At 48.9% G+C, this 26,820-nt stretch overlaps 2 protein-coding genes across 5 annotated transcripts in view; both read right to left on the bottom strand.

Annotated features, from left to right (window-relative positions):
- Positions 1 to 3,446, bottom strand: part of ABHD17A (abhydrolase domain containing 17A, depalmitoylase) — a 31,959-nt gene extending 28,513 nt beyond the window's left edge. Inside the window, exon 1 of the mRNA XM_021008978.2 lies at positions 1,566 to 3,446. The gene's annotated coding sequence lies outside the window, so the exon portion shown is untranslated. The remainder of the gene's footprint in view (positions 1 to 1,565) is intronic.
- A 94-nt stretch (positions 3,447 to 3,540) lies between these two features.
- LOC110223433 (AN1-type zinc finger protein 5-like) lies at positions 3,541 to 25,027 on the bottom strand. Of its 4 annotated transcripts, none has more exons than XM_021008981.2 (7): positions 25,005 to 25,027; positions 19,283 to 19,453; positions 14,619 to 14,709; positions 14,327 to 14,451; positions 11,216 to 11,326; positions 5,538 to 5,687; positions 3,541 to 5,197 (listed from the first exon to the last, which is right to left on the bottom strand). In XM_021008981.2, exons 2-6 carry the CDS (start codon positions 19,431 to 19,433, stop codon positions 5,539 to 5,541), a joined length of 627 nt encoding a protein of 208 aa, XP_020864640.1. In that variant the 5' UTR covers positions 19,434 to 19,453; positions 25,005 to 25,027; the 3' UTR covers positions 3,541 to 5,197; position 5,538. The 4 variants fall into 4 exon arrangements, with proteins under 4 accessions (XP_020864640.1, XP_078010250.1, XP_078010249.1 ...); XM_078154124.1 differs by lacking the exon at positions 25,005 to 25,027 and adding an exon at positions 24,216 to 24,439 and having other exon boundaries at positions 19,283 to 19,489; XM_078154123.1 differs by lacking the exon at positions 25,005 to 25,027 and having other exon boundaries at positions 19,283 to 19,544.
- Between the last annotated feature and the right edge of the window lie 1,793 nt (positions 25,028 to 26,820).

The following is a 26,820-nucleotide window of genomic DNA, read 5'->3' as shown; positions in this document are numbered from 1 at the left end:
TTTTTTTGTATCCTTGGAGCTTAGCACAGTGCCTGGCCTATAGTTGTTGCTTAACAAATGCTTGTTGCCTCGGGGGACTTCAACCATATAGACTCAGAAAGATGAGTCTTCCTGACTTCAGGCCATACTGTCCTGATTTCCTTCCCCCCCTACCCCCCCCACAAAAAAAAAAAAGGTAGAAAGTGGAGAGGATAAACTATAGGCCAGTGGACTTGGCTGTGATTTTTGGTTGTTTGGTTAGTGAACATTTAGAAAAGGAAGTGATCACCATTGGCTTAAGAACAGGTCATTCCAGCCTCATCTAATTTCCTTTTTAAACAGGGTTACTAGACTAGTAGATCAGAGGAATTCTAAATATATACACACAAACATATACATACTTATACACACATATATGCATTACACACATACATATATATCATACCTAGATTTCAGTGAAGCATTTCAGTCTCTTCTTTGGGGGAGAATATAATTTAGAGGATTATACAGTTAGGTGGATTCAGAAACAACCAAAAGAATCATAATGCCTGACCCCACGTCACCTTGGAGGGAAATTCCTCGTGGATCTTACCTTAGTTTTTTCTTACTCAACTTTATAAAAACAACCAACTCTCCCCCCCCCCCCCCGTATTTGAAGCTATAGATGTTACATCTGCAGATAACAGGATACTAGGAGAGGTAGTTAACATGTAGAATGACAGTGTGAGGATCCAAACATTTATTGAATTTGAATCTTGACAGGCTAGAACAATGGGCCAGACTTAATAAGAAATTATATGGAAATGTGTAAAGCCCTACACCTGGATTCTCAAAATCAGCTCCAGAAATTCAAGATGGGGGAGGTAGGGTTAGACGATAGTTTGTATGGAAAAAAAAGAAGGGCCTTGGAGGATGTACTTGACTGCAAGTTCAACATTTGTCAAACGTGAGGCTCAGCAGCTCCAAAAGCTAACACGATATAAGCCCTCATTAAAAGAAAGCGTTCAATACACAGGTGATGAGAGTCCTGCTGTGCTCATTTAAAAAAAATTGTTTTTTTTCCCCAGTTACACGTAAAGACAATTTTTAACATTTTTTTAAATGGTTCTGCTCTAATTCTTTATTTGGAACTTCCCTTTTATTTCCAGGTAGAGAGCCTTTGCAAAGGCTTGGAGGTGGGAATTAAGAGAATAACTTGGGGAAAGCTGCCTGGAGAAAGTGGTATTTGAATTGAGTTTTAGAAGGTGGTATTCCAAAAATAAGGAGCAGCCCAAGGAAAGATTTGAAGTAGGAAGATGTAGGGGCACATCAAAGAGGGCAGAGTGTCTCTTTTGTTTGGAGGGTGGAAGGGAATAAAAAGCCATAAGGAGAGAGGTAGTGGAGCCCCATTTTTCAGAGGGTATGGAGTATTGCATATGATTTCAGATTTTTTTTTTCCATGTGTTGGAACACACCCTCTATTTACCTTCCCTCATTTAGAATCCCATTTGTCAAAGATGACCCCAGGGGCCACCATCTCCATGCTGCTTTCTTTGATCTCCTTAAGGGTTAACCTCCTTTGCCTTCGGCACTTTGTATAGACTTACCTGCACTGCCCTCCAGAATAGAATGTAAGTGTTTTTGTCCTCCTCCCCTCAGCACTTGGCACGCCATAGACAATGAATCGGTCCTTTGCTTGATGACAACCTTCTCCCAAGATCTCACACAGGATTGTACTATGATCCCTGTATGTATCTTGTAATATTGTGTCTTATCTGTCTTACTTCCTGCCTCTTAGAAGCCTGGGTGCTCCATGAGGGCAGGCATTGGTGTCATTTCCTGCCACCCCCAGAGCAAAGTGTGTTCCACGCCAATAGGTTTTCACGTTTTTCTAATTCAACTTACAGAATTTATTTTTTCTAACACTCTTGCCTTTGATGGAAACATCAAACCACTTTTTTTTTTCCGAGGTGGGGGGAGGACACTGAGTACACCTGCCTGATATTATCTTTTTGTGTGTGTTCGAGTCTTGAAGGCAGACCATCTTTGCTCTCTACCCCCAGCTACCAGGGCCTTCTAAGCAGGCTCAGCAGAGTGAGGACAGACCCACAGCTTCCTCCCTCCTCTTTGCTCACCTTGTTTTCTTCTCCATCAAATCCAAACTGTATCCATGTCCAAACCAAGCACCACTTCTTGGAAAAACTCAGTACTTCACCAAGCAGAACACCATTTGGTTGAATATGCAAGCTTGAGAAACTTTTTATTAAAAGAGGAAATAAAAGTGAACTGTCTCTTGGTGTGTGGGATGAAGATAGTTTGTATGTACCTGGCAGACTAGGGAAATGATCCAGAGAAGCAGATCTTAAGGATGAGGACAGAGTAAGGAGATCAAGGGGGCGTATTTTTGAGAATGTCTAATAACCCTTCTTCCTCTCCCAGCTCCTGCAAGTCTAGGACCTGGGTGCTAGGGTCCATCAGAAACTCTAAGAAACTCGGAGCCAGAAGGAACCTTAGACCATAATGTTAGAGCTGGAAAGGTCTGTAGTTATTTTACCTTCAGGCTTGCTTCCTCATCTTGAAATGAAGGATTTGGATGAGATGATCTCTAAGGTCCCTTCTGGCTCCCCAATTCGTAGTGAACATAGCTAGCTCCCAGAGCTGAGAAGAAACTTAGGAGCACAGAATGTCAGAGTTAGGAAGCCCTTTGGAGACTGTTTCAGTCCAACTCTCTTTTTATAGATGAGGACATGAGATTCTTGAGTTCCCACTCCCTTTCCTCCACTGCAGTTTCCTGGTCCCTGACAGAACTGGTATTCCGAACTAGAATTTTAGCTCCAAACGGGCTATTTTGCGGGGGCGGGGGGAAAAGAGGAAGAAGAAAAAGGAATATGGTCGTGTCTGGGGCACTGAATCTTATTTCCTCCTAGACAACCCCAGTCTAATCCTCTTATGGCAGATCACAGATCACAGGAAGGGAACAAGTTAAACTGCCTCACTTACAAGGGATCACAAGAAGAGACCTAGTGAGGGCTCCAAAGAAGTCAGGTGGAACTAGCCAATCTTAAGGCACAGAACTGTGATAATGCTGTTAGAAGTGGCCCATTAAAATGAGATGTTTAACAGGGCAGCAGCCTCTGAGGACCTTCCTGGGCCTCGGTGGCTATCAGCCCTGATGGACAGGAGTGGTTGATCCCAAGGGCCCCCCCATTCCAGGTCCCTTCCTACATCTACTGCCACCCCACCAGGCTCAGAATGAGGGAGATCAAGGGTAAGACCAAGGGCAGAGGCTACATCCTGACATCTAATGTCACTCAACCACAGAGGTGGCATCATGGCCACTCTATACCTGAGCTGGATTTCTTTCTAAAACATCCCTGACAAGTGATCATCCAGATGCTGCTTGATGACTTCTAGTGACGGGGAACTCACAAGCTCCCCAGGCCCTTGCTCTACTTTTGGACAGCTCTAATTATTACAGAAGTTCTTCCATACATGGAGACTGAATCTGCCTCTGTAGCTTCCCCACCAATGTACCTGGTTCTGCCCTCTGGGCTCAGGCTGGATGTGAGACACAACACACCATGGAGACAAATGGAATATATTAATATTTACACAGGCGGGGCACGATGCTGGGGGACGGGGAAAAGAAAAATAAGATCAAACTGGGTCAGCAGGAGGGAGGGGCAGCAGGCCGGAAGCCACACAGCCCACCATTTAGTCCCTGGGGCTACAAAGGGTCTGCATGGTCAAGAGGTGGCGGGTCAGCAGACATGGGGGGTGGGGCAGAATCTAATCCTGAGGGGGTGAATGGGCTGTGGCTGTGCTCCTGCCAAATCTGTCTGTAAAAGTTAAAACAGAAAACTGGGAGGACATGTTGATGGGCTCGAGGCAAACGGGACTATGTGCTTGAGAAGACAGAGGAAATCAGCAGCACTCACTGAGTCCAGAACAGCCATGGCAGCTGTGGGAGTCCTGAGATGGCACCCTGGTACTGCCCACTGGCCTCTGGGAAGGGCCTGGAGGGCTATCTTGAGCCAAGACCCCAGTGCAGATCTGGCTCAACTCCCTGGGGAGGGGAAGGTGCAGAGACTAGATTCAGAATCCAATTGGGCTGCCAGACACTTACTGTTCTGCTGCCTCTCAGAGAGGTTCAGGCAGCTATTTTAAGGTGCTGGGTGTCCTGGACTCCAAAGGAGTCATCTAGTCATTTCCTTCGCCCTAGCAGGGCTTTCTCCTAATTGGCTGCAGGGCCCTTTCTCCTTCACAGCATTACAGGGCACCACTCCTTGCCTCTGAACCAAGCTGATTTGCTTGTCAGGTCTGTATCCCCACAAAGATTTCCCAAGAAGAAAGAGGCAACACCAAAGTCAATCACACTCCATCCCACCCCCTAAAGATCCACTCAAGATGCCATGTGACCTGAGGACAGGTGGTTGTGTACCCGATGGATCAGGGGGCCAACGCTCAGTACATGGAAAAAGCAAAGTGAGTCAGCTGGACATGGGCAGGGACACAGGCACACAGGCTTGAAGGAGTGGGTGCCTACAAGAGCAAGGTGGAGGGAGGTATTGAATCAGAGCACCAATCTGGTTCTGCCCTTCACCCAGGCTTGCTAACTATCAGCAATACCTTAACACAAAGCTAAGGTTCCTCTGAGATTTTTCCCTGCAAGGGGAGACAGGGTGCTGGTCTGAGCGGGATATGCAAACCTGAGAGCCAGGAATGCACAGTAAGGCAGACATAGGTAGCAAAGTGAGTGCATGTGCCAGGAAGAAGGACGGTGGGGACAGTGGCAGGGGAAGGGAAGGGGCCCTCTTCAATGCATCTCTTATGACTGGGTCACAAACAGCTCCTGTGGTCGGTAGGAAGATCAGAGTTGAGAGGGGACACTCTTGACCATCGGAAAGTAAGACCCCGCTTTGCTGGGGGTGCTAGGACATCCTGGGAAATGGCAAGGGAAGGGAGGAGATACAGAAATGAGGGCAAAGCTTCCTGCTGAGACATGAGGGGAACTGGTCCCACTATCTTCCCTGGAGCCAGGGAGGGAGAGGACACAAACAAGTCTAAGGGCTTTCGAGCTGCAGAGTTCTTTATCTTGGGGAATACCCAAACCCCAGAGATGGCTTCAGAGCAGATTCAGCCAGATTCCCCCGTCTGGAGGGAGAGGCCTGGCTTCAGGGTGAGGAGTCAAGGACCTCTTAAATGGCATGGATGACCATGCCCCTCAGGGATGCCACGCCTGTACAGAGAGGAAAGGGGCCTCAGTGGGGGCAGAGAAGGACCGGGGCTCCCCGCTCTCACCTCTAGTCCCTGAACCATTCTGGACTTCCAAGAGGAGGGCCTAGGGGGAAGGGAGTCAGCAGACAGGATTCAGATATACCCACTGACTCAGCCCATTTCCCAGGTAAGCCAAACTAACTAGTTCCGAAGATGCTCTACAGCTGACAATTAAGGGTGAAATCTCAAAATTCTGGACAGAGGAACTCCTCCCTCAATCTCTGCTGCCCAGGTCTCAGTCCTGAAGGAAGGGCTGGGGCTGGGGCTGGGACAGAGACAGGGACAGGGGGCACATTTCTCACTTCACAACTTCCGAATCTTCTCGGCCACAATGATGGGGTTCTCCTTGCGGATCTTCTCAGCGGCCTCAGCCTTGTAGTCAAAGGGACAACTGTGCTTTTCTGAGTATCGGTGCACGGCACAAAACAGATTTCCACAGCGGCAGTCAAAGCCTGGGCAGGGAAGAAGAGGACAAGCTGGCAATCAATCTGATCCAATTCAAATCTAACCTGAACTATGATCATAGGATTCAGAGGGGAAGGCACGTCAGACACCAGGATACCTGACGCCCTCACAAGAGAAGAGGAAACTGAGACACAGAGGGAGGATGGCATTTGACCCGGATCATATGCTTATACGTAAATATCAGGGCTGTGACTCAAGCCTAGACCCTCAAAGGCCCAGGGGATAGTGTTGTACCTGGAGTCAGGGAGACCTGAGTTCAAACCCATCTTCAAAAAGTGATTAGCTATGGGACCCTGGGCAAGTCACTTAACCTTTTTTTGCCTCAGTTTCCCCAACTGTAAAATGGAGATAATAGTAGTACCTACCTCCCAGGATTGTTATGGGGTTGAGATAATATTTGTAAAGTACTTTGCAAACCTTAAAGTGCTATAGAAATGTTAGTTATTATCATTATTATTAAAATCAGTTTTGGGTGGCCGATAATAGAGAAATAGGCTCTTTCCTGTGATCCCCTTCAAGGGGGGATCTCTAGGGAACTCTAGATGCAAGCTGGGCCCACAGTTACCAATGACGCTGGGCTTGAGGCTGTAGCACCACAAATCCCATGGGGACCTTTACGTAGACTGTGCCTGTGGTGATTTAGGGCATCTGACATATCCCATAAACACAGGGACCAAGGTAGGGCAGCTGATTCATGCCATAAATAAGGGCAGATGTCCCTGATCAAGCCTAATGGAATAGGTTCCCTATCAGACAATGGACCCTTCTTTCCAGCTTCTTAAGCTAAGCTGTGTCTGCTGAAAATTCCCCTAAATTTCAAGAACAGGAATGTACTGGGCAAGTCCTAATAACAAAGTCAATTCAATTCAAGGAAGACTTAGTGTCTCCTATGAGCGCTGTGAGCCTAGTCAGGCTGGGCAGGGCCTTGCCTGGAGTCCCTTCATCCCACTTACAGTCCTGGGCAGGCCCCCCATACATACTCCAATGGAAGCCCCAGCTGACCCCCAGCCCAACCAAGGAAGAGCAGGGAGCATCACACAGGCAGATGCCCAGGGGCTCATCACCTCAAACCTCCTCCCAGGCCCACAGACAGTGGCATCATTTGAATCCAGCACTATGGACACAGAGACAACTTCTGTGCCTCCAGATTCTCTCTCAGGTCTGTCACAGGGTAGCCAAGGATTCGGAGCTAGAAAGGACCCATTCTTCCCAACAACCTTGTGGAGAAGGGATTATCAGATTTAATTTGTAGGGGATGATTTGGAGCGCTGGGGGAGACCCCAAGATGTAGGGGGGATGACCTTGCCCAAGGTTACACCTACAGTGTCAGCACCAGAACCGGAGCCTCGGGCTCCTGCCTGAAGCACTGCCCTGCACTGTGCTGCCTCTCAGTGTAGACAGAACATAGAGAGTCGGGACCAATGGCATGGTAGACTGTGCAGTCCAAGCCTTTTAATTTACAGATAAACAGAGACCCCCAAAGGATAACTGATTTGCTCAAGATTTCACAATGAGGGGATGGGGGAGGAAGAGGCTTCCAAGCAAACAGTGGATAGCTGTAGTCTTACTTCCTGCTTGGGGGAACTTCTGCCCTGCTCCTCTGCCCTCCCAGATGCACTATAATAACAGCAACTCACATTTGTAGTGTGTTTGAATTTTACAAGACACTTTCTTCACAGCAATACCTGGAGGCAGCGAGCACATTATGATACCTGCTGTATAGATGAGAAAATTGAGGCACAGAAATAGTAAGTGACTTGCCCAAGGTCACATATTTATTCACTGAGGGAGGCAAAATTTGATCCAGGTTTCTGGACCCCAAGCTCAGCTGTGTTTCCACACCACCAAGCTATCTTCCTCTTAACAATAATAATACTAGTAACCTGATTCTATAGTGCTTTAAGTCTACAAAGTACTTTTCCTCATAACAACCTTGTGAGGAAGGGAACACAGATCTCATCCGAAGCTTGCAGATGAAGAAGGCAAGATGCAGAGAGGCTGTGACTGGCCCACAGCCACCCAGATGGCAAGTGATGGAGCTGAGACTGAAGCCAGGTCCTCCTGGTCCTCCCGTCCCTTTCCCCTCCATCCCTACACTAAGGGGTAGAAGGTGCGGCTTGGACGTGGAGGGCACTCTGCCTTTTTTTCTTAGTTTGCGAGGAGGCTGCCCTGAGCAGGGCTCCTCCAGCATCTCAGCACGCTCAACAAAGAACAGAGGTGAAATCAACTTCCAGAAGCTCCATTCCATTTCTACCTGCTGAAAATGAGAGAGAAAACCCCAGGCCAGAAGTAGGTTAGTGACAAGGTGCTCGTGGGTGATTTTAGGAAGTACTTGACAGGAGTCCCTGGCGGAGTGCAGGGGCTCCCAGAATAGAACTGCACCTCGGTCTCCTAGGAGCGCTGAGGAGCTCACTGGCTCTTCCTGGGGGTGGGGAGCTGCCTGCTGGAGGCGGAGAACAGGAGACAACTGGAGCCCAGAGAATGGATGCTCCATGCTCCAAGATGCCTAGACAGCACAAGTGGGAAAGAGTCAGGCTCAGCACACAGCCCTCAGCTCCTTCTCCAACACCTAAGCCTGACTCTGTCTCCATCAGGGGTGCCCCTGCTTGGAGCCCCATATTTGTTTTTTTGGGTTTTTTTGTATTTTTTTGGTTGGGCAATGGGGGTTAAGTGACTTGCCCAGGGTCACACAGCTAGTGAGTGTCATGTGTCTGAGGCCAGATTTGAACTCAGGTCCTCCTGACTCCAGGGCCAGTGCTGTATCCACTCTGCCATCTAGCTGCCCCCATAATGGTTTTTTGGGTTTTTTTTGTTTTTGCTGGAGCCCCATCTTTGGAATTCTTTCCCTCTTCTCTGTCTCCCTCCCTGGTTTCCTTCCTCCCACGAGAAGTCTTTCCCAATCCCATTAACGCTAATGCCTCCCCTCTACTGCCAGCTTCAGTTTCTCCTCTCTGTAGCTTGTCTGTACAAGGCAGTTGCTTGCATGCGGTCTCTCCCATCTGACTGTGAGCTCCCTCAGAACGGGGGGGCTGTCTTCTGCCTTTCTCTGTGTGCCCGCCCAGGGTTTACCACAGCTTCTGGCATACGGCTGCCACTTAATCACTGCTTGCTGACTGAGTGACCAGCGCCCACGTAGGGAGCCTGGGCATTAGCTTTGCCACTTCCCTCTGCCTCCAACCCTCAGACTGCTGGTCTTCCCCTGTGTCCCCATCCCCCCCAAGCTGCCTTCTCAGGCATGCATCTGGTCACGTCCCGCCTCCACTCAGCAAAGTGTCTAGAGGCTCCCCTCTGCTTTCCAAGTGCACCTCCAATTCCTCTGCCTCGAACTCAAGGTTCTCCCCAACCTGACGCCACGCTCCTTGATCTGACCTTCCATTACTTTTCTCTCTGTGCCTGGAAAGCACCTCCTTCTCCACCTTCTCCTGGAATATTCCTATCCACTCTTTGAAGCCTCACTCAGACCCCAGGCCCTCTATGAAGTCTTCTCCTAGAGCTCCCTCTCTGCTAAAAGCAAAGCAGCTGATTGTTCTTGCCTTAATTGATCTGAACTTGCCTTAAAAATAATTTTATCTTTTAAAAGATGGAGAAAGCAATGAAGGAAAATGCTATTTTAGATCTGATTGTCACCTTCAAGGAAAAACTGGGGTGGGAAAAATGGGAATCTTGGCAGGAAATGACCATTCCAAAAGCAGAACAAAGACAAGAATCGTTCAGACTTGTGCCCTTGACTGTGGGCTGGACCCTTCAGAAGGCTTGGAGAGAGGAGAGGCAGGAGGGCTGGAAAGCTCAACTGTAGGCAAAGAAAGGCGGAAAGAGGGGACCAGTGGGGTGCACAGGAAGCAAGAGCAGGGAAGGAAGGATACAGAAGCGCTAGTCCTGCACAGGGTCAGAGGCGATAAGGTGCAAGAGAAAAGGAGGCTGGTGGTGAAATCTAAGGAAAACAAAAAGGTTTTATAAAGAAGCTGGTCTGGCCAGTGCTCGGGATAGAAGGGACCATGTAAAGGAACCAAAAAGGAAAGGCAGAACACCCCAAGGAGAACTGTCTTTGGCCTGGGAAGGACAAACTAAAACTGGCTCACAGAGAAGTGAGATTCCAAGAACTCCAAGATGTGATCTGGGAGAATGGGAAAAGGGCAAATTCGGTATCCAAATTTCCAAAAAAGGAAAACAGTGGAGTCTGCAAATTCTAGATCAGTAAACGTGAATTTAATTCCTGGAACAATTCTACAATATGCTAACGTGAACATGCAAAAAAAAAAAAAAGAAGCAGTAATCACTAAGGCCCCCTAGATAAAAGTTTTATCAGAAACAGATCCTGCCTGGCGAATTCATCGTCATCTTCCAAAAGGGTCACTAGACTACTCTATTTGGCATATATGGTTTACACAGATTTTTAGCAAAACGTTTTACCAAAGTTAGAGATACAGGCTAGACTAAAGCACAGCTGGGAGGGTTAGGTCTGGCAGCCCTTAACCGATCTGTGTCCTCTCTGGAAGCCTCTTGTAAAGTACCCCAGGGATCTGCACTTCGCTCTGTGCTTTACATTTTATCAACATTTTGGATAAAAGGATAGAGATGGGATAGGATAGGAAGGGACAGATGACGCGACGGATGACACTCAGATGAAAGAAGGATAATGATGAAGTCTCAAACTGAGGTTCAAAAAATCAATTTCTTAAGTACAAGATGAAGGATGATGGTTCCTGATGTTCTTGACATGCGCTGGAAGGGGTCCTGCACGTGCAGACTACAGTCAATCCTAGGGCTCTGGAAGCACAAAAGCACACACGTGCATACACACACATACACACACACAAAGACACAGACAGGTGCCTGCCCCCAAACTCTGGACATCTCTTCTTAGCTCCCACAAAGACTCACAAATACAGGGAGGAGTCAATCAGTCCTGAAGCTCCTGAAGTTTCAGGTGAGTTGGCCTATAAAAGCCCTTTAGAGGGTCTAAGAATCTATGGTAAGTCACCCTTCCAGACCAAAGGGCACGTATTTGAGAAACATCAGTGCTGATGCTTCACCAGACAGTGGCCACTCTCTAAGCTCAAACGTGACCAGAAGCCACCCCTCCTGAAGCCGAACGACTCCTTCAGCCCTGCAACAGAGAGGCCTCAACAATCCTGAATAACTGAGACACAGGACGGGCTGCTCCTACCTGTGCTTGTTGGGCTTCCAGCCCCAGCTTTTCCTTCCCTCCACTCTAGAGACACTTTTGAATGCACTGTGAAGCATGGAGTACTAACAAGGAAGAGCACTGGATCTGAACCATGCCCCTTCCCCTCACTAGCTGTGTGACCTTGGACAAGTCCCTTCCCCTCTCTGGACCTCAAGTTCCCTCACTCATCAAGGAGGGGGGTTGTTCCAGATGATCTCTAAGGTGCCTCCCAGTCCTAAGATTTAGACCTCAGCCTTTCCATGGCTTTGTGCCTAACTCTCCCAGCACCAAGGACAGAGGTCTGCACACAGTCCTGCAGGGACTCTGCCCAGGGCCTCCTGCTCGTACCTGTCAGACCCACTTTTTTCCGACAAGCAAAGCAGCGGTTCTTTTTCGGTTTGGGTTTCTCAGATGACTTCTCTTCCTCAGAGGAGCTCTGAGACGTCTCGAGAAGAGAACCTGGAGGAGAAAAGACATGCGCAGAGTAAGGCCAAATAAGAAGACTGATTCCCAAGAAGCACACCAGAAGCCGGGTAAGCAGTGGGTGGTCCTGTCTCACTAAGCTGTGTCATTAAGCTCCAGGTAAGTGTGGGCTCATTTCAAGGATGTGGCTGTTAGCCATGACAAGCCAGATCTGGATTCCTCTTAGGAACTAGACTTTATCACCGAGGCCTACACTTGGGAATGTTAATAACTGGGGGCAATCTTCATGCTTTAGGGGCAAATTTGATTTTGGAAAGAACTGAATTCCTAGAGAATGGCAGGGCTCTTGATCTTTTAAATGTCATGGACCCTTGGGAAATCTGGTGAATTCTAATAATATTGTGGTTTGCTGCCTATATTTATACTCAAAAGAAATCCTATATTTCAATTAGAGGTTAGTGAAAATAAAGATGTAAATTTTTTTCTATTCAAGTTCATGGACCTCCTGAAATCTTTTAAGGGGTCCATGGACCCCAGGTTAAGAACCCCCAATTTAGAATAAAGTCTGGTGAATATGGTAAGGGAAATGAGTTAGAAAATATCATGTGGGTGTCAAAAATGAGATATGACTATAAAGTAATGATATCAATACATTTTCCCCCCAAAAGATGTCTTCAGTACTTCACTGTGTCATGGAAATGACTCTGGGCTCTCAGTGGCAGTGCCAGACAAACACAGACAGACTCTACCAAACTATGAATGCTGCGACTATAGGCCTAGAGATGGGCTGTTCCAATCAAGTCAACCTAACAAGCATCTATTAAGTGCTTACACTGTGCAAAACAAAAAACAGCTCCTGCTCTGAAGGAGCTTACAGACTCTACTGGGGGAATACAAGAATGTAAACAGGTAAGGCTGGAGAATGACAACGTACTGGCCCAAAACTAGACTAACCAGATTTAGAGTAGCTCATCTCCAGAAGTTTAGATACTAAGGCATCAATTTTTGGAGGACGGGGTGGGAGTGTACAAAAACTAATGAAGACCACCTATTAAGGCATTAGTTAAGATGACAGTTAAGGTGACAGTTAAGAGGGACTGTGGTCATTGGATTGTAGCTTCTGAGCTGGAAGACACCAGTGAGGTGGTGTTAACCGTCTCTTTTTATATATTCAGAAACCAAGACCCAGAGAGGGTTAGTGACATGCCCACAGTCTTAGAGGCAATAAGGGACAGACCCAGAATTTGAACCTTTGTCCCCTAACTCTATATCTGACATTCTGCCCATGAGATCATGCAGCCACCCTTCCTCAGTAAAACAAGATCTATAACTAGTGAAATCATGGATCCTAAAGTACTGAAAACTAAGTCCTAATTTTCCCCAGAAAGCAGTATTCATCTATTGATTATTTATACATGGGGCCTTCTAGAGACAACATGCTCACCTTAGTCAGCTAATCCAGATAAAGGCTGGGGTTTCGGTCTGAGCAGGGGGAAAGAGTGGTATCCTGGCAGGGCCACTGAAGCACTGTCAGAGGCCCTGGAGGGGCCCCGCGGCCCACTCTGCTATGCCTTTGAACTCCAAGTCCAGTGCTCTTCCTACAATTCCACACTGCCTTGTGTTTCATTAGGAAGAAAATGAGTTGCTACCCACCACCTACCTTAAAGTTGGGCAATCAGGTCCAGGACTGGATCATTTGCTAACTGGGTTCAGCTCTTGCAAACACAAGATTCCACTTTGGAAAATCTGTGCTAATGTCTGCCACGGACAGTGTCCATAGAGGCCCCCTATTCTTGCTGGCTGCATCAAAAGTTACTTCAGAATCAATAGCTAATCCCCCTCCCCCGGTGATGCTATGTCTGATGATTTTGGGAATTCACTTTGCAATGGAACACATTTTCATACACAGTCACTGAATCATCTAGATCATAGAAGCTCCTTTGGAAGGGAATCAGAAAGTCGTGTATCTGTCCAGTTTTACTGCCCCTGGTAAGGGGAAGAAAGAAGTCCCCTTACAACATCCCTGACATGAACACTCAGCCTCACTGTGCCTCAAATCCTGAAGCCGCTGCTCTAGGCAGGGCAGCCTGAGGGGCTGGGTAGATAGAGATAAAAACAAACAGTCCCCAATCATGGGCCTTCCATTATGCTACCCTGTACTCAATGATCTCCAATGATGGCTAGTTCATTATCTTTTAAGGTACACCAGGCAAACTTTCTTCTGTCTTTGTGCTTTGAAGCAGAGTCTGAAGATCGTACAGTACTTTATTTTGTCCTGGAAGTTTTGCAAGGGCCTTTGATCAATCTCACCAAGTCCCACAGAGTCATCACAGAACATGTGAATGAGAAGGGACCCTACCACGGTGGCTATCATCCCAAAAGAATTCCCACAATTGCATGCACCTAACATTCATCCTCTGCCTGGAGAGCTCCAATAAAGGCCCACCTTGTCTTGAGGCAGTCCATTCCACTTTGGGACAGCACTAATGGTGAGATGGTTTACGCTGACGTCAAACCTTAATTGCCCTTTTTTGCAGCTTTGACCCTTTACTCCTGGTTCTGCCGTCTTCAGTCAAACAATACAAGTCTAATCCCTCTTCTGCACAACAACAGCCCTTTGAATATCTGAAGATCCCCACCATACAGTAGTCATTCATCCCATAAGCTCCTACTACGTGCGAGGTACCAGGAGGAGGATGCAGGATACAGTGGGAAGAGATGAGCTGGGAGGCTGAGGGCCCTCAGCAAGGCATTTATCCTCTGGGTCACAGCCTCCCCGTTCTCCCATCTGTCAAATGAGGTTCAGTGGGAACTATATGGGAATAGGCACCAGGCGCTCCACTTTCTAGTCCCGTCTTACTAGCAGTGTGACCACGGACGTGCTGCATTGCCTTTCGGGCCTAAATTTTCCCGGTGGTAAAACGAGCCGGCTGGCCTGGATGATTTCCAAATGCTACAGCCCACGACTCCGTGTTTGGAGGCCTGCCAGCCCCTGGGCATTACAAGGCCTCCAACCGTCTCCCTTCTGCCCATTACCTGCTGAGGGAGTCGGGGAGAGCGCCTCGTCTGCCTGGACACAGTTGCCTGTCTGGCTGTGGATGTCGTCCTTTGATATGCTCATAGCTGTCATCTGGCGGGTCACAGGAGTCTGAGCGCTCGATCTGGGGGCCCATCAGGACAGCACACGTCAGAGAACGGGGAAGAGAGATGATCAGCAAGTATGGAAGGTGATGGAGAATAACAGTGCCTCGTCACTGGGAAAGGCAGGGGTGGGGATGTGGGGCCAAGGGGAACACAGGGATGGGACACCCAGGAGGACTGCCCTTACCTGGCTAAGACATCATCAGGTGTAGCATCTGCCTCCTCTGCACGTGCTGCAGGGAAAGTCTCCAGAGCAGCAGGACTGGGGCTGCTGGCTACTGTAGAGAAAACACAATCAGGCCCCGGAGGGTCATGTTGGTTTGCAAGTTTGGCCTAGGTCTCATTATATTTCAGCCCCGGAGAACTCGAAGGTGGAAGAGAGGTGGCTGGCCCTATTGGACCCTTCCAGGTGCTCAGCACTATACTGGAAACTGCAGGCGCTGCAAGAATATTAGTCTTGATCTCTGCCCTCTAAGAGCTTCCGGTCAGGTTGAAAACTGGTACTAGAACACATAAAACAATGAGAGAGCGAGCAAGTGCGGACTTGTAGGACAGACAATAAGGCCCGTGCAAGTCAAAGCCATGCAAGCTGGGATGGGCGGGAGAGCCCTCATGAAAAACTTAATCAACACACTTTGAGGAAGTCCCTTCCCCTCTTGGATTGGATAATCTCTAAAACCCTTGGATCTGTGACAGACAGCATCCCTGGAGCCTTGGGGCAGCCGGGAATGTACCCACTTTGGGCAGGTGAGGGATACACATTAAGCCCACTGTAATCTCTCCTCTAGCTAAAAAACAAACCAAGCCAGAGGATTATGTTAGCCCTGCCTTTAACTGCCTTGCCATTAGGGAGGTAGGAGGTGGCAATGAAACGTCCCAGAAGGTGTGAATGACATGCCAGCAAGGTATTTTGGAAAGAGTACTGGACTGGGAATCAAAGCACCTGTACCCTTCACCTGCCCCTTGGCATGAGTTTCTTTATCTGTAATAACACAGGGTCTTCGCCCTTCTTCATGCCTCCCTCACACCAAATTACCCTGTGTTTATTTATTTATATGCAGACATGCTGTTTCCTCCAATAGAATATAAGCACTTTGAGGCACGGCCTCTTTCATTTTTGTCTATATCCCAAGTGCCTGACATGTAGCAAGACCTTAATAAAAATTCCTACTGGTTGACTGATCTCAGTAGGAGAGGGAGAGGACCAGGAGAGAACTTTGAGATGACTCTGGTTAGGAGGTTATTGTTAACACTTCAGCCATCAGGGCACCTTCTCCCCATTCCCACTAATGTTCAGAGTAAAAGTCAGTGGCAATCCAGTTCTGTCTCTCATTGTCCCCAAGTTCTATGCTCTCTTCAACATCCACCATTGGCTAACTGCTGACTTGGAGATGCCCTTAGGGAGCAGGTAGTCTCATGTCCTGATGGGGAGGACAGGGAAAAAAGAGTCAACTGACTCCCCAAGGCCCACACCGATGAAGCCAAGGGGAGCTGGAGAGGAATGAAACAAAACAAGTTTTAAATATCTTCCAGGATGGAAAAGATCTGGGAATAAAAATACAGGCAGATCCCTGAAAAGGCACCAGATGTACCTTGGCAGTGGGCTCTTTGTCGCCAAAGAAGAGCCTAGATTAGATCATAAAATTTAGAGATGGAAGGGACTTTGAAATCATCTAATCCAATGCCCTCATTTTATAGGGGTGGGGCTGGGGAGAAGTGAGGTCTGGAGAGGGGATGAATCTGCAGGAGGACACAGACATAAGCGGCTGGTGCCAGAGCCCAGGCAAGCCTCCCTCCCTGCTGCACTTCCTGCCCTGTGTATAGGACCTCTCTCTAGGGACCCAGGGACATGCCCTCTCACCACCAGGGGCAGGTAGAGAACATGCGCCCACAGACCAAAGTTCATCTGGTTTGGAGTCGAAGGTCCTCTAGCCATCAACTAGTCTAGCCGCCTCATTTTGTACATAAGTGCACCCGAGTTTCCTGATTCCAAGACATTCTTTAAGCCCTTGTGGCTGCCTGGTGTTCAGATGACCAGATGGCTGGGCCTGGTACACATTTCTCCACAGAAACAATGGGAAACTCTATCCTCTGCAACATCCTAGGTTAAGAAGTCTTCTGGGGGACAGCTGTGAGACATCACTACCACTTGTAACACTGTCTCTGTAAGAAGATACGTTTCAAGTTCTCTCCCTTGCTGGGGAAAGAGGTGGTTTTCAGCCCGAGCAGAATTTCCACTGACCTCGGTACTGCCTAGAATGGAAGCCCACACTGCCGGCCCTGCTATTAGAGAAGACCAGTGATCTTTTGGGTTTATAAAGCACTTGCTTCACAATAACCTTCTGAGGGACATAAGGAAAACAAAATGATTCCCATTTTACAGTTAAGGAAATGGAGTCTCACTGAGATCAAATGGCGTGCCCAAGGTTTCTCCGGGGAAGGCTGGGAATTCAGAAACATGAAGCATCTGAGCTGGGATCGGAACCCAGATGCTCTGATTCCTAAGCCCCTCCACTGGGGCTGCTCTTTACCACTCCCCTGTAAAGCTGTGAAGATGAGCAGTCATAGTGCACATTTCCATAGTCCTTCAGTGTTTACAAACCACTTTTTCTGTCACAAGGGCCCTGAGAAGTTGAGAATGCCAAATATGGTCATTGTGATGTCCCCGTTCCCACAGATTCCAATCCCTCTCTCAGCCTCCCCCTCCCAGGCTCTTTTCTGTCAAATGAACACTACTGGGGGCTCAGGACAATGCCATTCTGATAGAATATCTATTAGTTTTCTTTTTGTCCCTCAAAAGCCCAGATTGCTGCACGGGAGGGCAGCAGGACCTAGAGCCAGACGGGCAGAGCGTGCCAGGCTCCACCAGCCTCAGCAGTCACTGAAAAGCACAAGCCACAATCATCCTGTGTCACATCTGGGACCCGCCAACAGCACACTCCTCTCTAAATCAACTCAGTGCAGTTGAGTCCTCAAACCAGGCCTCCGCCCACACTTCAATCACCACTCTGTCCATATTCCACATGCAAGGCCTAGATCTCCCTGACTCTCCTAATGCATCGTGAGTCCATGGAGTAATTATCAGAGAATCAGAGGCAGCTGCTAACATCTCTAGCCTTCCAACTCAGAATCCCCAGAGTCCGACAATCATCTGCCTCTCACAGATGAGGACCCAAGAGGCTCTTCCCAGGGCCTCCTGGTTGGGGAGAAGCTGAGACTTCTAGGCCTTTGAGTCCCAAAGGCAGGGCTGTTCTAAAAGGGCCACAGCCCCCATCTAGGGAGTGGTTGTAGCAATGAAAGTACTTCTTAGCAGGAAGGGCAAAGGGATGAGGCCCCTCTCAAGACCAGGCCCTAGGCAGGACTTGCCTTCTCTTGCACAGGAAGGCTCCCAACCCACAACACCCTTTTGTCTCCTCATCTGGGCAGCTCACCACCTCCCTGAGTCTCATTGTTCTCATATGTAAAATGGGCACGGCAGTACCCACACCACAGAGCTTCTGTTGTACTGAGAGGATTGTATTTGTAAACCTTACAGTGCTAGAGAAATCAGTTACAGTGCTAAGCCTCCTGATGTGGGGAAAGGAGACGTCCCAGAGTCACACAACCTGCAGATACACCCCTTACACCCTATCCATCATTCAGCTTCTACTTGAAGACCTACAGGGATAGGGAGCCCCACATCCCCATGACAGCTCTGGAAGTTTTCCATATATTGAGCTAAAATCTGCCTCTGCAGTACTCCCTGACTCCCAGGTCTGTTCTCCAGGGCTAAACAGAATAAATCTCATCTTTCTTTTGAGAAGCAGCTTAGCACAGTGGATAGAATCAGGTGGTCAGGTAAGACCTGGCCTCAAATTCCTCTGACGCTTATAAGCTGGGTAATCATGGGCAAGTCATTTAACTCTTTTAGGCCTCAGTTTCCTCATCTATAAAATGGGGATTATAAATGCCTGCTCCATTTCAAGGGCTGTTGTGGGCTCAAAGAATGGCTGTAAAGCACTCTGCCACCATCTGTGTGATACAAATGCCAGCTGATATCACTATACCCCACAAAAGCCCTTCATCTTCCTTAAGTCTGCCCCACCCCAATCATTCTCTTTGCCAGAGTAAACATGTGCAGTCCCTTCCACTGGTCTTTTCCTGGCTCTTTAGACCTCTTACCATCCCATCAGCAAAGTCCTTCCTATAATGTGGCGCCTAGAACTGAACGCAGTACCCCAAATGTAGAGGGCAGCATCCCCACCACTACCCTCCCTCTGGCTATCCTCAATGATGTCTAAGATACTTTAACACTCATTTCACTGAAGTAGGGACTCCCACTTCTGATGCACAGATCAGACTGAATTGTCTGCCCCTTTTCAATGTCCGTGTCCTCCCAAAAATCCTCCAGATAACCTCCATTGGGGCCTTCAGCATTCTGAGAAGACCCACTTTCCCCCTGCTCCTATCCTAGCCTTGCTTCCTAACTGGCTCACCTCAGGCATCTTTCCCACCGTTTCTTGTGTACAAGTCCCGGCTGGGGACCGGCTGCAGTCTCCTTACTCTTAATCTATCGTCTCTCCTTTGCCCGCGGGACCCTGCAAGTCTTCTTTAGAGTCTGTGGTACCATCCCATGATGCAGAGTCATTTTCATCAGGAAAAATATTATTGTTAAGCAAATGGGTTTTTGTGCCAGGGAATGGCTTGGCTGCCATGCCATACTGGATCTTACTGAGAGGGTAGCCCACTAGGTCCTCCTGATCTTTTTCAGATGCTTTTGATCCATCTGGTGTCGGCAGCCTACTTATCACCTATTGTTGGGAACTTGAAAGGAAAGTGATGTGTCCACCTTCCCTCCCTATGACTTCTTACCTGGGGGACTTACTCTCCCACTACTCTGCTGCCGCTGGAGGAAATCCTTATAGCAGACCGAGCACATGCCGTTGGTTCGAGGGTTTCCATAGAAGCCACAGCCTGTGGTGCATAGCAGGGGTACCTGCGTCTGGTTGGTCTCCTGGGCCATGGCTGTGCTGAGCTCAGCTCCTGACATCAGACAACAAGGCAGATTGAGTCCTTTCACTGAGATGGGGAAGGAGTGCAGAAGGAGAATAGCTTGCATTCTTTAAAGTTTAAAAAACATTTTAAAAATTTCTTTTTTATTATGAAATTAACAATCAACAAACATGAATATACAAAGAATAAAAAGGAAAGGTTATATATGACACTGAATTTCTGTTACATAAATTTTAAAGTTTATAATTACATTTATAAAGCATTTTCCTCACAGTAATCTTGAGAGGTAGACAAGGCAAGTGTTACTATCCCCCTTTTATAGATGAGGAAAATGGAGGACAGGAGGGTGATTCCCAGTGGTCACAGAGCCCAGTAAGCATTAGTGCTGGGACTAAAAATCCAGATCTTTCTGGAGTAGCATTTCTTGGACTATACTATTCAACCCACAAAGGAAACCTTGCTGGGATGAGTGGAAGGAAGGTACATTTCTGCATCAGTTTTCCAGGGTCAAGACTAATCACTGCATTAATTCTTCTTGGGGTGTCTATGTGGTTTCCCTTTATGCTGCTATGGTCACTGTACCTTGATCCCTCTCTGGTCTGCATCAGCTCCCCTCCCACCTCCACCCCTACCTCATTTTACAATGAAGGTAACTGAGACTGGAAAAGGGAAGTGACTTGTCCAAAGTCACACAGGCAGGAAGCAGCAGAGCTGCGATTTCAGTTTGAGGGATTCTGACTCCAAACCCAGTGCTCTTTGTACAGTGTCTTTTTTAAATTTCTCCAGAGCTGACAGTTCAGGTCTCCTTGATGAAACCTCAGCACAGACTGCCTGGTAATGTTTTGTTTTGTTTTGGTTTGGTTTTGCTTAGGCAATGGAGTTAAGTGACTTGCCCAGGGTCACACAGCTAGTGTCAAGTGTCTGAGAGATTTGAACTCAGGTCCTCCTGAATCCAGGGCCGGTGCTCTATCCACTGTGCCAGCTAGCTGCCCCAGTAACGTTACTTTTTGAGGTAATGTTTAGGTCTCATTTTTTTGTTTCCCTCAGGACCTAACACAGGATTGTGAATATAGGAAGTGCTTAATAAACTCCTGTTCCCAAGCTGGACACATTGCAAGGATGAAGCTGAACTCTCCTGTCACTGTTGGGCCTGAGGTTGGAGATTTTTATGTCTTCTATGATGGTTAGTCCCTGGGTCTCTGAGCCTGTCCTTTCTTCACAGTCCCAGGTGACCCTGCAATGATTCAACCCAGCATCCCCATCCTCCTCCACGCCCAAGCTCTCCAAGAGTCTGGGTGCACAAAAATCAGGGCTGCAGCTGTGGGGCACTCAATGTACCCAAGACATTCCTGAAACTGTCAAGGGACTCACTCAGGCTGAACCAGGGCCTGGGTGAATGTTTCCCAAGGGGAGTCCTGAACAATGTTTATACTGCTGGGCACCTGGAACTTCACAAGAATCTCCTAAGGCTCTTTCTACCCTCCTCCCCTGGTTCCAGGTGACCAGATTCAGGCCCCTAAAACCGAGCTGACTGTGCTCCTGCCCTGGTCAGCATAATGGATTGAAATACCGCTGGATCTGGAACTAGAAGGCCTGGTTCAGGCCTAGGTCTCCTACTTACCATTTGTGTAAGTTTTGGCAAGTCAGTTTCCCTTTCTGGGCCTCAGTTTCCCCACCTAGCTCTAAAGGGTTATATTGCTGTGGCTCCCTACTGCCCACAACATCTCTAAGATTGAAGGCTATCCACAATCACTGTAGACATCATATGATGTAGAGTTACAAGTACAAGCTCATCTGGTCACACTAAGACTCAGTATGAGACCCAGGCAAGTATTTACCCAAGATTCTAAGTGGCAGATCCAGGACCTGAGCCAAGGACCTCTGCCTCCACCGTCGTGTGCCTTGCTGAGCCCGCCTTTCTCTTTCCCACCCCCTCTGCTCTTGGTCAGGTAACCCGAGCTGCAGCCAGGCGTCCCTCACACACTAGGCCCCTCTCACCACCTTTGCTCAGATGCTCCTGAGGGGGCGCCTTCCTCCTTGCACTTCACCTGCCTAACTCTGCCCTGACTGAAATCTCCAGCTCCAGCCTCGGCCCCTCTGTGACGCCCTGTCTGTCACCTCAGCTCCCAGGCATCTCCTTCTCCTGAGGCTCCAAAGCACTCATGCTCTCTCCCTCATCTGACCCTTGGCAAATAGCACCTTTTGTGGCATGAGCTCCTGCTGCCCTCTGCCACGGCCTGATGAGTGGACGGTGCTCTGCACTGGGGAGTCTGAAGAAACCTGGATTCAAATCCTGCCTCCTATATTTATTAGCGGTCTGACCACAGGCAAGCCACTTGAGCTCTCTAAGCCTCAGTTTCCTCATCTGTGAAATGGAGATCATCATAGTGTTCGCCTTACAGGATTGTGGGGAGGATCACTCTGTAAACCCTACGATGAGACATAAGCATTAGCTATTTCTTTGATGGTGGAGACTATCTTGTTTCCCTGTATTTGTACACCTATCACTTTAGTGCCGTAGCTGGCACATAGCAGGGGCTTAACGAAAGCTTGCTCTATTGAAGTTTTCAAAGCACTCAGCACATAGCAGGCACTCGATAAATGCTTCCTTCCCTCCCCTGTTGAAGACAAATGAGAACAGGGACCTCTGAATCCCCTCCCAGTGTCTAGCCCAGGGCTGGGCCCACAGTAGAGACTCAGTAAGTTCAGTGATAGATTAACAGAAGTCTAAGAACAGGGTAATACATTTTTTGGTACACTCCTGTGATTTCACTGGTACAGTTTTCCCCGTGAGGAAACTCCCTCCACCAATGCAGACTAACAATTGCTCAGCAGCTTAGGACAATTGCATGGGGCCTGCTGAAAAGCAAAAGGAGTTGCCTGGGATTATACAAGGCTTTTTTTTTTTTTTTGCTTAGGCAATTGGGGTTAAGTGACTTGCCCAGGGTCACACAGCTAGTAAGTGTCAAGCGTCTGAGGTTGGATTTGAACTCAGGTCCTCCTGACTCCAAGGCCAGAGCTCTATCCACGGCACCACCTAGCTGCCCCCAGGATTATACACTCCCAAGGTGGGGCTTGAACTGACTCCATTACTTTATGTTGCCTCTCTGTAACAGGGAGGTAGAGGGGTAGAAAGTGGAAGAGAAAAAAGTAGCAGGAATAGTAGTATACAAGGAAAGAGCATGAGATTTGAGGTGGAAGATCTCCTGGCTGTGCCACTAATTAGCCGTGTGACCTTGGGCAAGTCTCTTCCCCTCTCTGAGCCTCATTTTGAAGTAGAGGGCTAGATGTGATGATCTCAAAGCTAACTTCCATTTTCTAAAATGGTTCAAATCATATTCTCAGAGCTACAAGAGCCCTTAAAGATTCACAAAAGCAACACTCTGATTTTATCAATGACAAAAGTGAGCTCCAGAAAGCAAGTGATTTACCCAAAGTCACATCAAGCACTTATTTATGACAAGAAACTCCAGAGAATCACTAATACTTCCTTTTGGGAAGCTCAGTGCTTTTAAGCTTGGGAGGCAAACTCCCCAAGGAGCACTAGCCCTTTTCCTGACAAAATCAAAGAGCTGGTACCCAAATCTCAGACCTCTCTCCCCACCCTGTTCCTGTCTCCTTTCCCAGCCTCTTCCCGCAAGGGAGCATCCTTTGCTTTCAAGGACAATAGTTATCTGGACAGGCAGTGTGTCTAACTGACTTTCAAAAAACTTATTTACCCTTTCTCTAGCTTCTTGCCTTGAATGCAAACTACTTGGGAGGCCAGAAGAGATGCCTCCTGGGGTCTGGGAAATTCCATCACCTTGCCCCTATCTCCAATTTTCTTATGTGTATATTAAAAATACCGTGCTGTTGTTCAGTCCGACTCTTTGTGACCCCATCTGGGGTTTTCTTAGCAAAAATACTGCAGTGGTTAGCATTTCCTTCTCTAGCTCATTTTACAGATGAGGAAACTGAGGCAAACAGGGTTAAGTGACTTGCCCAGGGTCACACAGCTAGTAAGTATGTGAGGTCAGATTTGAACTCAGGAAGAGGGGTGAGTCTTCCTAACTCCAGGCCTAGCACTCTATCTACTGGCCACCTGGCTGTGCCCCTCCCCCCAAAAATTGTACCCCGTAGTTATATGTATATGGGTCTTATTTTCATACAAGACTGTGAGGTCTATGGGGATAGGAATCCTGTATTATCCAAACTTTGTCAAGCAACCCAGCACAGAGCTCTGCACACAGAAGGTGCTTAATAAATGCCCTAAGAAAGAACGAAGCTACAGCACTGGGCAGTAGCAGAAAGAACACTAGATTGTTGGTCAAAAGGCCTGGGTTCGCGTGCTGGGTCACTCGATGACCTTGGGTGAGTCCCTTTACTTTTCCGAGCCTCAGTTTCCCTGACTGGCCTAGATGACCCCTTCTAGCTCTGAATCCTGGCCAAAGCTCAGCTCACCAGAAACTTTGGGTTTGCCTCCCTGTCCATCACGCCCGCCCCCGAGACCCAGCCACCAATCCCGCCCGCCCCTCGCCATCCCGCCGACCAATAGGCAGTGCGTTCTTCAGCGAGGGGCGGGATTTGGTCCCGGGAGGCCCTGGGCCCAGCTGCGCGGCCTGCGGGGTAAGGCGAGGCCGGGGATGCGCGGCCTAGTTTAGGCTCCGCCGCTCAGTGGCGCGGCGCGACCCGGCCTGGCCTGGCGGCGTGACCCGACCAGCGCCTGGGCGGACGAGTGGGTCGGTGGCCGCGGCCTCGGGGCACGGGGCGCGGGCGGGCGCCCCCCTCGAGCGGCCCCGCCGCGCTCACTCACCTGTCGCGGCCCCGGGAGGCCGCCCGGACCCGGCCCGGCGGCAGCGAGGGCGGGCTCGCGGCCTCCCGCCCGAGGGAGGCGGCAGAGCGGGGCGGCCCGGGGAGGGAGGCCGGCCGGCCGGCCGGGGCGGAGGGCTGGCGGGGCCGCTTGTCGGCCGCTCACACGCGCCCAGGCGGCCCGGCCCCGCGGCGGGTACCCAACATGGCCGCCGAGCGCCGCCCGAACCCGCGGCTTCCCCTCCCCCTCCCCTTTCCCCTCTGCCCCCCCGTCCCCTCCCTTCCCCTTCCCCTCTTCCTTGCCCCTCCCCTCCCCCTCCTTCTGCCCCTCCCCAGCCTTCTTCCCCTCCCCTCTTCCTCGCCCCCTCCCCAGCCTTCTTTCCCTCCCCTTCCTTCCCCCTGTTCCCCCTCCCCTCTTCCTTGCCCCCTTCCCCTCCCCTTCCTTCTGCCCCTTCCCAGCTATCTTCCCCTCCCCTCCCGTCCCCCTGTTCTTTCTTCCTCCTTTCCATTTTTGCCTCTTCTGCCCCCCTCTCCCTTTTCCCCTCCTCTTCTCCCACCACCTCTCCCCTTCTCTTCTCTTCCCACTTCTCTTCCCCACTCCTCACCATTCCTATTCTCCCATCCCCCCCTCCTCCCTCTTCTCCTCTCCATTTCCTGTCCCTTCCCTATCTTCCCTTCACCTCCTCCCTCTTTCTTTTCCCTTCCTCACTTCTCTCCTTCCCCCTTCTCCCCTCCCCTCTTTTCTCTTGGCCTCTCTTCCTCCAGTCCTCCCCCGTCTCTTCAAGCAGCTTACATTCTAAAATGGAGGAGACATGCAATTAACCAGGCACATACAGGATGCATTATGGTGCAGCCAGGTGGTGGGTGGATAAAGCATTGGGCATAGTTGTGAAGCACTGGCACAGTGCCTCACCCGTAGCTATTCTCATCATCCTTATTATTAATACTATAGTTATTGTAATTACTATTATCATCACCTCCTGAAGAAGGTGAAGTTTGAGCACAGGCTTGCAGGAAGCCAAGGGGCAGAGGTGTGGGGGGGGAGGGGTGCACAAGGCATGGCCCTAGCATTGGAGGGGCCAGGAGGCTGGAGATGGAGTGGGGTGTGTGAGGAACAGCAGGGAAGGCAGTGTATGAGGATCTTAGAGCCCAGACTAGAAAGGCTGTGAAGGGCCCCCTTGAACAGGATGGTTGGACACCTCAACACTTAGAGAAATTGAGAGGCAAAGATTCCCTCCCTCCCCCTAGGAGAAAGTAGGGAAATGGAGACAGACACCCATTACTAAGGGATTAAAGGGCACAAACTAGGAAATACAGATGCCCTCTCACAGGAGGGGAAATTAGGAATTGCATTGTCCTACCTTAAGAGAGAAATTTGGGGAGGGGGACACAGACTCCTCTTTGATGGGTGAAATTCAAGGAACCAGACCCTTTATTCATGGATCTGTGGTCTCATTGTCATCCTAGTACAGATCACAACCCAACCATGCCTGCCTAATCTGTATGACTCATCCATGAGGGAAGGAGAGGAAGAGAATAAGCATTACACAGCACCTACTGTGTGCCAGGACAAATATCTCATTTAATCCCTCAACAATCCTGGGAGGCAAAACAGAGGTTAAATGACTTAGGGTCACACAGTTAAGTGTCTGAGGTTGGAGTTGAACTGGCGTGTTTTTTGCCTCCAGGTCCAATTCTCTGTCCACAGCTCCACCTAGCTGCCTCTTAATTATGGCACAAGGGGTCCATCCAGTATGCTAGGGCCCTTCCTCACTTTCTCTTGACATCCCGTGGATACCAGTGAAGCTTTACCCCTTGCCCTGGCTTCATGATCAACCCCACCTTTATCATTTATGCATTTCTGTTGACAACACCCATTATACACATTTCTCCTTAATTCCTTGTAATGTGTTGTAGTCTGCTTACAGTCACCTTGCACCTCTCCATTACTGGTCAGGAGATCCTCAGTCTCAGTTCTTTGGAGACTAGAGTGTTCCATGGCCACAGCACACCAAAAGAACGTTGATGTTAAAAAGGAAGGCAAGGGAGGCCATTGCAATTCTTTGATGGACCTATATTTCCAGGAGAAACTTGGGGCCCACTAAAAAAGTTTTGCAGTTTCCCCAAAGTTACCCAACCTATTTTCTACTTGTTTACTCCTGGGCCCAACTCACTGTCCGTTTGCAGTGTTTGTCCAAGATATATAGGGTATCCCAAAAGTCCTAGTATAGTTTTAAGCTACTACACTCTGTATACTGCTTAGCATAATCTGTATGATGGGCATTCTTCATCCATTTGGTTTTTCCCATGTGGTTAGTTAGGTCAGATTTTGGTGTCAGGTTCTGGATCTTCTCCAGCACTAGTCCAGGATTTGATACAATCAACACAATACCTTCTGTCATATAATCTACAGCAGTGATGTCAAACTCAAATAGATATGGGGGTCACTGTTATTGGTACAATTACATAGAGCTAAGTGGCTCAGTGGATAGAGTGCTGGACCTGCAGTCAGGAAGACCTGAGTTCAAATCCAGCCTTAGATACTTACCTAGCTGTATGACTCTGGGCAAGTCATTTAACCTCTGAATGCCTCAATTTCTCCATCTGTA

The sequence above is a fragment of the Phascolarctos cinereus genome, unplaced genomic scaffold (genome assembly GCF_003287225.1).
Source record: "Phascolarctos cinereus isolate Bilbo 61053 unplaced genomic scaffold, phaCin_HiC Scaffold_4;HRSCAF=312, whole genome shotgun sequence".
Lineage (NCBI taxonomy): Eukaryota > Metazoa > Chordata > Mammalia > Diprotodontia > Phascolarctidae > Phascolarctos > Phascolarctos cinereus.
Note: the sequence above shows the minus strand (reverse complement) of the source record. Positions and strands in the feature narration are given on the sequence as shown.

Coding starts and splice junctions, on each gene's coding strand:
- LOC110223433 (XM_078154123.1), bottom strand. CDS start 19,529: ATGCAAGCTATTCTCCTTCTGCACTCCTTCCCCATCTCAGTGAAAGGA. Junction 14,710..19,282: donor TGGGAGAGTAAGTCCCCCAG/GTAAGAAGTCAT, acceptor TTTTCTCTACAG/TAGCCAGCAGCCCCAGTCCT. Junction 11,327..14,326: donor CTCCCCGACTCCCTCAGCAG/GTAATGGGCAGA, acceptor TTTCTCCTCCAG/GTTCTCTTCTCGAGACGTCT.